The sequence below is a fragment of the Neofelis nebulosa genome, chromosome 7 (genome assembly GCF_028018385.1).
Source record: "Neofelis nebulosa isolate mNeoNeb1 chromosome 7, mNeoNeb1.pri, whole genome shotgun sequence".
In the NCBI taxonomy this organism is placed as follows: Eukaryota; Metazoa; Chordata; class Mammalia; order Carnivora; family Felidae; genus Neofelis; species Neofelis nebulosa.
In genome coordinates, this window is record NC_080788.1 from 136,811,202 (window position 1) to 136,820,175 (window position 8,974).

Here is an 8,974-nt window from a genome sequence, read left to right on the forward strand (position 1 = left end):
ACCCCACACACCCCCACGCTGCATCCGGTCAAGCCGCCCCCGATTCCCTGAACGTGCAGAGCTCCACTCCCTGGCACTCAGCCTCTGGCCCCACACTGCTGCCACAGCCTGTCCTGTTTCACTGAGAAGTCTTCTTTGAACGACCTCCCCACCTGTCTCCCACTCCCTATGACCCAGGTTAGATGCCCTCCTCTGTGTTTCTTGCTGCTACTTCCCCCATTGTATCCCCATGGCATATATTACACCATGTTGTGACCATCTGTGTATGAAGCCATTGCCATGGAAGGGAGGGCCTGTGACTCACATGTCTGAGGGGCCCCAAGCCCAGGGCCTGGGATAGATTGGGATAGGGGTGTGTGCAGAATGAAGACATTAAAACATCAGGCCAGGCAGCAATCCAGAACTGTAAACACTCTACAGTCTCACTCCCTTGGCATCTGGAGCACACTAGACCTGAACCCCACCCCTGGCTTTCAAGATGGCCCCTCTGTAACAGACAGAGCCCAGGCCTGGGAGGCAAAAGTCTGGAGGTCTGGACCCAGCTCTGTACTAGCTTGCTATGTGACCAGGAGCAGTCCCTGTCCCTCTTTGGGACTCAGTGGATCAGATGAGCTCTGCCTCCCAAGTACATGTTCTAGGCTGCCAAGATGATATCCCCCCACCACTTATCAATGATGTCTTGATAATATTTACCAACTGGCTTCTGGGGAGAAAAAAGGCAGCTCTGATTTTAGCTTCTGTCAATTTCCATGGTGCAAATACTCCCATCATGGCCAATTTCAGCCCACTAACTTGGGATTGCCGAACTTGGAATTGGAAAGAGATGTATGCGATTGGCTTTCTCAAGCTGGTTATGAGCCAGCATAAGTTGGTAGAGGCGGCCTCCAGCACATCACTGCTCCCCATCCCCTCCTGGAACACCCGTCTCTCCACCAACTCTGGCAACAGGGGCTCTGCTGGCCCATGTCTGACCATGGCATTGGTCACTTCTTGCTTCTACTTTGTAGGTTCCCAGTGCTAAACCAGGCAGAGCATCAATGCCTCTCACTGGGGAGGTAAAGCTTAAGAGAGAGGCTTGGAGGGGCGCCTGGGTGGCGCAGTCGGTTAAGCGTCCGACTTCAGCCAGGTCACGATCTCGCGGTCCGTGAGTTCGAGCCCCGCGTCAGGCTCTGGGCCGATGGCTCGGAGCCTGGAGCCTGTTTCCGATTCTGTGTCTCCCTCTCTCTCTGCCCCTCCCCCGTTCATGCTCTGTCTCTCTCTGTCCAAAAATAAATAAAAAACGTTGAAAAAAAAAATTTAAAAAAAAGAGAGAGGCTTGGATGGGGGATGAGGAAGCCCCCCAGCACTATTTCCGGGGTCCAGGGAGGGCATCGCCCCCTGCTTCCTCTCAGCGACTCGTCTGCACTCACCACCCTGTAACCATAGTTACCATCACTCTTAAGTCGCGGTCGCCTTGTTCGTCCTCATCATCTTCCCTATGGTCAGACAGCTGTACTGCGACCAGCCTTCCACAAGGGGGCAGCCCCTCACACACCGCTACCTACCTGCCCTCAAAAGTGCTGGGGGGAAAGAGGACTCTTCCAGGCGCTGAGCTAGTTTGCTTCCTCCCAGCTAAGGTTGTAAGGGACTGGTGTCATCCCAATTTAGAGTTGAGGAAATAGAGGCGCAGAGAGGTCAAGGTCACACAGTGCATGGGAGCAGATTCAAAGCCAGGCAGGAACTCAAGGGCCCATCCTTCCACCACCTGGTCCTCCTCTGGGGCTCTTGGAAGGTGTAGATGCTGTTCAGGTTTGTGCGTGTGTTCCTATACCCAGCCCCACAGGCATCGCCCCACCCTTGCCCGCCTGGCTCGGGCGGTGCCCCTCTCCCTCCGTCCTAAACCCGCCTTCAGGCCCAGCTCCCCTACCCTTTCACTAAGCCCCCCTCCTGCCCCTGCAACGAGGAACCTCCACCCCCCATCCCCAGGCTTTTCCAGCCTTAAGGGTAGGTAACTGTTTCGCCAGCCTTAGTAGCTCCAGCTTCACCGTGGGCTGCTGGTCCTGGGGTCTGCACATTCTATTATATTTATGCCAGCCTCGGCGCCCCAGCGTCGGGCCTGGGGTGGGAATGCAGGGGGAGCGTCGGGAGGAATTGTTGAGGAAGTGGGTGACGGATGAGCCCGCGGACTGGCCACCAGGGGGCGTGCTCACTCCTCATTGCCGAGACCCGCCCCGGCTGACTCCCCCAGAATGCTCAGCCCGTTGGGAGGCGAGGCTCAGAGACAGAAGGACCTTGCCTTGCGGAGGTCACACGGCAGAGTCAGCCGCAGGTGCTCCTACTTCCAACCCCCCGACTTCCAACCCGCCCCTGCAGTCCCCTCTCTGTGTAGAGAGGAGCCGGGGGCCCAGAGAGGGCACTGGACTTGTCCGAGGCCACTCAGCCCCTCGGCGCCCGTGCAAGCTCCCAGCGTCGGGGTGGGGGTGAGACGGGATTGCGCCCCCCCCGGTGACGCAAGACCCCTCCGTCTCCCTCCCGCAGGACTTCATCTGCGTGTCGTTCCTGGAGCCCGAGCGGCAGTCGCGGACGCTGGCGTCGCGGACCGACACGCTGGCCGAGGCGCTGTGCGCTCAGTGCGCGGAGAAATTCGAGGTGCTGCAGCCCCAGGACTACCGGCTCTTCGTGCTGGTCGACGGGCGCTGCTTCCAGCTGGCAGACGAGGCGCTGCCCCACCGCATCAAGGGCTACCTGCTGCGCAGCGAGCCCAAGCGCGACTTCCACTTCGTGTACCGACCCCTGGATGGCGGCGGGGGCCCGCCCTGCCTCGTGGTGCGGGAGCCCAACTTCCTTTGAGGCCGGGGCTCCCCCCCCCCCCCCCCCCGCCGGCCCCTCCAGCGGCAGCGTTCAAAGCCTGGCTGGCGCGGAGGCGGGCAGACTGGGCTCCGGCTCACTCACCAAGCCCCCAACACGTGCATGCAGGAGCCCCCCATCTGAACACGCGCACGCTCCCAACGTGGATGGGATGCCCACCTGGCACACTCATTTGCAACATACCGAGCATGCGCAGGCCAACCCAGCAGAACAGCTGTGAAGATCCTGTGAGGAGCGCTCGAGGGGCCAAGTTCTTCGTTAGACAGAAGGGGAGACTGAGGCTCAGGGAGAGAAGGGACTCTCCAGCCAGCTGCGGCAAACAGAGCCCAAGCCTGGCCCCCTGTTCACTCACAGCCCTTCAGGCCGGTCCTTCCGCTCCAGCCCTGGCCCCGCCCAGTCCCGTCTTTTGTGGGAAGGGCTGACTTTCCCCAGGACTGTCCTTAGGAGGAGCGGCCTGGCCACAGCTGCCCACCGCTCCCCCAGGATGGAGCTGGATGTTTTGGCCCCTCCCAGCATCTCAGGAGCATTTCTCAGGGTGTGCGTTGAGACGACCCCCCCCCCCCCCATCCCTACACCGGAGACTGCCCTCAGCTACCAGTGCCCGCAGTGGCCCTCCCACCCCCCAGGTTCTGAGTCCCTCCGGAAGCAGCCAAACACCAGGCCGGCTCAGCGTCTACAAGGACAAGTTCAGCTTCAGCCACAGAACACTGACGGAGCCCTTTCCCTGGTGGGCACGCCCCAGGGCTGTGGCAATGTGGCCAGAGAATTTAATAAAAGCCCTTTTAAAAATGGCATCTTTTTTCCTCAAGAGGCTTGAGCCCTGCTCAGCCGGCCAGACCCCCCCCCCATGAATTCCTAACTCCCTTCCCAGATGGGGTTCAGAAGACCTCCCCCTCCTCTCTCCCGAAGGCCCTGTCTTTTGACAGAATCTGCACTGTGCTGTCAACCATCCTCCGCTCCCATGGCCGTGGCCCCTGTCTGCCCCTCGGCCTGGTCATCTGTTGCCTCCCCCACCCCACCCTTGGTTCCCGTCATTCCCACCTCTGTATCATTTCAAAAATGATCTCACACCTTCCTGCTTCTGCTTCTTATCCCTGGAATACCATTTCCTGGAGTCACTGGTCAAACTCCTATTCATCCTTCAAAGCCCATCTCCTCTAGGAAGACTCCTCTGACTTCCTAGGCTGGCAAGAGAGTCCTTATACACGTTTCCACAGCCCCCCAGGCTCATCTCCTCACGAGAGATAGCAAATTGCTCTTGTCTGTTGATACTTCTGCTCTGTCCTCCAGATTCAAACCATTCACATCTGTGTCGTCCACGCTGATTAAAAATATGTATCTGTTGAGTGCCTGTCAGCACTCTTCTAGGCCTTGGGAAACAGAGAATAAAACAAAGTTCAAACAGAGCCCCAGCGTGAACGGCAATGAGCAGTGTGCCCAGGGAAGGATGGCTGGACTCGCCCGAATTAAACCCCTGGGCATCAGCCAGCTCGTTTAGCCAGTCAACAAACAGCTGTTGGGCCCTGGGCTCTGGCTCCAGGCCAGCCCGGTGTGAGATTGCTTCAGGACGCTGCTGGCCGGGAGGACTTTCCAGGCTGGGGGTGAGCGTAGATGGGCAAATGTACAGAAACCGAGGGTAGCCAGGCACGGTCCCAGGTTGCCCCTCCCTCTCCTCCTCCCCCCGCTACAGGATGCAGACACCGTCCCCTTCTTGGGCTTCCAGTCCCCACAGGCCTGAGCTGAGCTTGCGATGCGGCCTTGTACCCCCAGCTGTAAGGTAAGTGCCCACCGCCTCCGACGAGGCCCGAGGCAGTTGGGGAAAGTCAGAGGGAGCCTTTTGCCCAAGGGGGGGCCTCAACATGGGGTGGGTGTGGGATTCAGAGGGTGGATTGGGTCCTAGCGCAGCCCTGGGGTCTTACGTCCAGCTCCCAGGAAGGGCAGAAGCAGCCAGAGAGTTGGGCTGACGGGGCCGCTGTAAGATCAGTGCCCGTGTGTGTGTGGGTGTGTGCAGGGCCCAGCATCCTCAGGCCAATGCCGGGATTCACCCAGGAGAGGCCAGAAGGCAGGAGGGGTGGGGCTGCCCAGACTCCCTGTTGTCTAGATGTCTGCCCACAGGGAGGTGTGATCGGACAAGGACAGGGGTGCGGGCCTCATCCAGGGCGTCACACACGCTGAGCCCTCAGGGGGAGCCTGGCACTGGTTAGTGATTCCCCTGCATTATTTTAATCTGCAAACAGCCCCTGCAGAGAGGTATTTGCAGATGAGGACATCGAGGCTCGAAGAAGGGGGCGTATGAGTCCGCTTGGGCTGCCATAGCAAAACACCACAGACTGGGGGACGTAAACAACACATTTGTTTTCTCAGTTCTGGGGGCCGTAAGTCTGAGATCGAGGGGTCAGCAGGATTCAGTTCTTGGCTCACAGATGGCTGCGTCTCGCCGTGTCCTCCTGTGGCCTTTTTTCTCTTGCATGAGCCCCCCTCTGTCTCTTCCTCTAAGGACACCACTCCTATTAGATTAGGGCCCCACCCTTCTGACCTAATTTACGTTAATGCCCTCTTTTTGTATATATATATTTATATTTTGGGAGAGCACAAGCAGGGAGGGGCAGGGAGATGGGGACAGAGGATCCGAAGTGGGCTCTGTGCCGACAGGCTGACAGCAGTGAGTCCGATGCGGGGCTCGAACTCACAAACCGTGAGATCAGGATCTGAGCCAAAGTTGGACGCTCAACCGACAGAGCCATCCAGGCGCCCCAACCTTACTCCCCTCCTTAAAGGCCCTGTCTCCAAATACAGTCACATTCTGAGATACTCGGGGTTAGGGCTTCCACATAGGAACTTTGGGGGGACACAATTCAGCTGATAACAGAGTGTTGTACCCAAGCTTGTGCAGTCAGAGGTTTGAACTCAGGGCTGACCTACCCCAAAATCTAAGGCTCTTCTTCCTGACCCACACAGCATCACAAGTGACTTGTTGGTAGAAAACCAGTCATCAAACCTTGCCTGTTAGGTCCCAGCTCTGGGTGAACTTGCCTCAGGCAGCCAGCCATGGTGAGTGTCACAGGGTGGCCCCGAGCAAGCGGTCAGGAGTCCAGAGCTGTGTGTCAGTGTGTGTGTGTCCAAGGGTGACAGGGACAAAGAATGTGACAGGGGCTCATCTGTCTCCTCCCTGGCATGTGTCCCCTCTCCCCTTGGCAGGCTGGCTCCCTCTTCTGCTTTTACTAGCCTTCAGCCTGAGGCTGGAGCTGGGGCCAGCCTTGGAGAAAGCAGCCACCAGCTTTCTGCAGAGAAACTGAGTCACGCCCGGGCCCTGCTACTCCTACTTCTCCCAGGCCTCCCAGTGACAGCTGGGTACAAAGTCCTGCCCATCGAGAAAAAATCTCAGGCCCTGAAGATGCCTGGCCCGTGATGGCCTCACAACACCTTAAGGTGGCGTATCCGATTTGCCCAACTGTGAGCTGGAGGGACGAGGGGCGGGCCTACAGGAGAGATGCGCAGAGAACAGAGGCCCTGAGAGGGAAGAGGGGCAGAGAGAGGGGGAGAGAGCCGTCTGGCTGCAGCAGACAACCCCCCCACCCCGGTCCCCCACTACAGACACACCCATCTTCCCACTTGGCAGGCCGAGGCTGTGTGTCTTGGCACACATTTGCAGACTCGATTGCTGTGTATGCCCTCAGTTGGCCTGGATTCTGGGACCGGAGCTGCCTCCTGCTGGGCGGTGTCATCTGGGAGGAAGTGGGCAGCAGCTGTGGCAGGAACCAGGCCCTTCCTTCACAGGAAGGCTATATACAGCTGGGCTCTGGGGACGAAAGTGCCAGCTCACAGCGGTGGCTTCCCCTCTTCCCCAGCCGTCACGCGATTTGCCGGGAAACATTCTTTTCTGAGGAAGGCTCTCCAGGAATCCTTTCAGCCCACGCAACCCTAAGCCAAAAGGAAACTCCAACATCTGTTTGCTTTCAAAGTCAGAAAAACCTGCTGAGCAGTAAGGGTGGGAAGAAGCTCTGCAGCAGCCAGGAGACCTGGGCTCTAGCCCAGCTGGGAGCCCTCAGCAAGTCACGGAACATCTCAGCTCCCTCTTTTTTTTTTTTTTTTTTAAATGTTTATTTACTTTTGAGAGAGAGAGACAGGGCACAAGCGGGGGAGGGGCAGAGAGAGAGGGAGACACAGAATCCAAAGCAGGCTCCAGGCTCCGAGCTGTCAGCACAGAGCCGGACACGGGGCTCGAACTCACGAACCGCGAGATCATGACCTGAGCTGAAGTCGGATGCTTAACTGAGCCACCCAGGCACCCTTCCCTGCTCTTAAAATGAGTGTTTATGTCCCGATTTCCCAGGCTTGTTGCAGGGACCACACAAACTCCTGCTGGGGCGGGGGACAAGTAAGGGAAGCCTCAGATCTTTTTGAAAAGGTAAATAAATTGAGGGCTTGCATATATGGGCCGGAGGTCATTCACGGCCAAGGTTGCACAGCTGAGGTGATTAAGTGGACTGAAATTCAATCTGGACTCCAAGGCTACTCCTTGGAACAGCCTTGAGGCTGTGGCCTGTGGCACCATGTCCACTCAGAAGAAGAGATGCCTCTTCCAAATCTATATGAAGGCATTCTGTGGTCTATAGGGTAGAGGTGAGCTCAAATCTGGGGGTTGCTGAGCCATGCACAATTTTCAGCTTAGTGTGACCAGTTTGATGACAGCAGTAAGCACAGGATGTTCTGGGGCCTGAGGGAGTGGAGGGTACCCCACTTGGATGAAGCAAAGAGGGCTCCCTGGAGACAGGGATATCTGAGCTGGGTCTTGAAGGATAAGGAGCTGGCCGAGGGCAGGAGGGACTAGAACTCCTGCAATACCACCAGGAGACAGTCCGTATGTCCCTTGCATTTCCACATGTCTGGTGATGGGTCATTGACAGCTTTTATTCTAGTCATCTTTTTAAGAGTATTTGAATAGCCTTGAATTATATAGTTTCTCCCTCTGGGGAAGAAGGCAGATTTTTTTTTTTTTTTTTTTTTTTTCCTGACCAGGAAAATGAAATACTCTCTCTCACCTTGGAAGACAGTGTCTCCCTCCAGGGCAAGAGTTGCACAGGTTTGCTAGCAGCATTTTTGAAAAGATCAGGGAGTTTTCCTAAGCTCAAGATTTCTCAGCCTTGACCCAGACCCCGCTGTGTGAACAGCATCTGCCTGGGCCCACCTCGGCCTCCGTACACGTGGTGGGAAGGGAGGATGGAAGCAAATGTGAAGCTCATGCAACCTGAGTGTGGGGAGTAACATAAAGTCTTTTGCCTCTGCCCCAGGGGTCTCCTATCTTCTGCCAGCACCTATGAAACTGCGGCAAGTGAACTTGTTAGCTTGCAAGTGGGGTAAAATCTCAGACCCACAGTTCTTTTTCCTTTTAATGTATTTTATTTATTTTTGAGAGCGAGAGAGAACGTGAGCAGGGCAGGGGCAGAGAGAGAGGGGGATAGAGGATCTGAAGCAGGCTCTGTACTAACACCAGAGAGCCCGATGTGGGGCTCAAACCTACCAACTGTGAGATCATGACCTGAGCTGAAGTCAGACCGAGGTGACCCAACCCAGACAGTTCTTGACAAAGAAAGATAAGAAAATTAAAAACCTCAGAAAAAAACGAGACTGAAGAATGCTGTATGCAGGGTAACCAGTCATTTCAAGGTGGCCTGAGGTCAGGGGAAGTGAGAGATGGAGCGGGGCCGAGCCCTGAGTAATCCTGGTTGGCATCACAAGGAGTGTGGGAAGTCTCCACTCTCCTGTAGCGGCATTGGAAGGGGGCCAGGCAGGGGGCAGGGGGTCTACAGAAGCCGGTCGCAGGAACCTAGGGCAGAGGTGAGGTCTGGACTGGGAGGGGGTTGGGGACAGGCAGGTTAAACCTGAGAAGCATTGAGGAGGCAGCGGCAGCAGGATGCACTGGAGAGTGTGAGGGAGAGGAAGGGTCCTAGGTGGGCCTCTGGATCCCCGGCTTGCACGCAGCGGTGGAGGGATGTGCTATCCACTGAGCTCGAGGGGCACGCAGGCTTGAGGGGGGACCCGACTGCCCCAGCTTCAACAGAGTACAGCGGATTGAAACCCATTAGATGTGTTTACATCCATGAGTTCAAAATATTTAGAAAGTTTA

The 8,974-nt window shown here is 56.8% G+C and overlaps 1 protein-coding gene across 1 annotated transcript in view; it reads left to right on the forward strand.

Annotated features, from left to right (window-relative positions):
• RIN3 (Ras and Rab interactor 3) overlaps positions 1-3,411 on the forward strand; it is a 123,133-nt gene extending 119,722 nt beyond the window's left edge. Inside the window, exon 10 of the mRNA XM_058740104.1 lies at positions 2,518-3,411. Within this exon, the coding sequence (XP_058596087.1) occupies positions 2,518-2,829 (312 nt within the window). The 3' untranslated portion in view covers positions 2,830-3,411. The remainder of the gene's footprint in view (positions 1-2,517) is intronic.
• Positions 3,412-8,974: the final 5,563 nt, after the last annotated feature.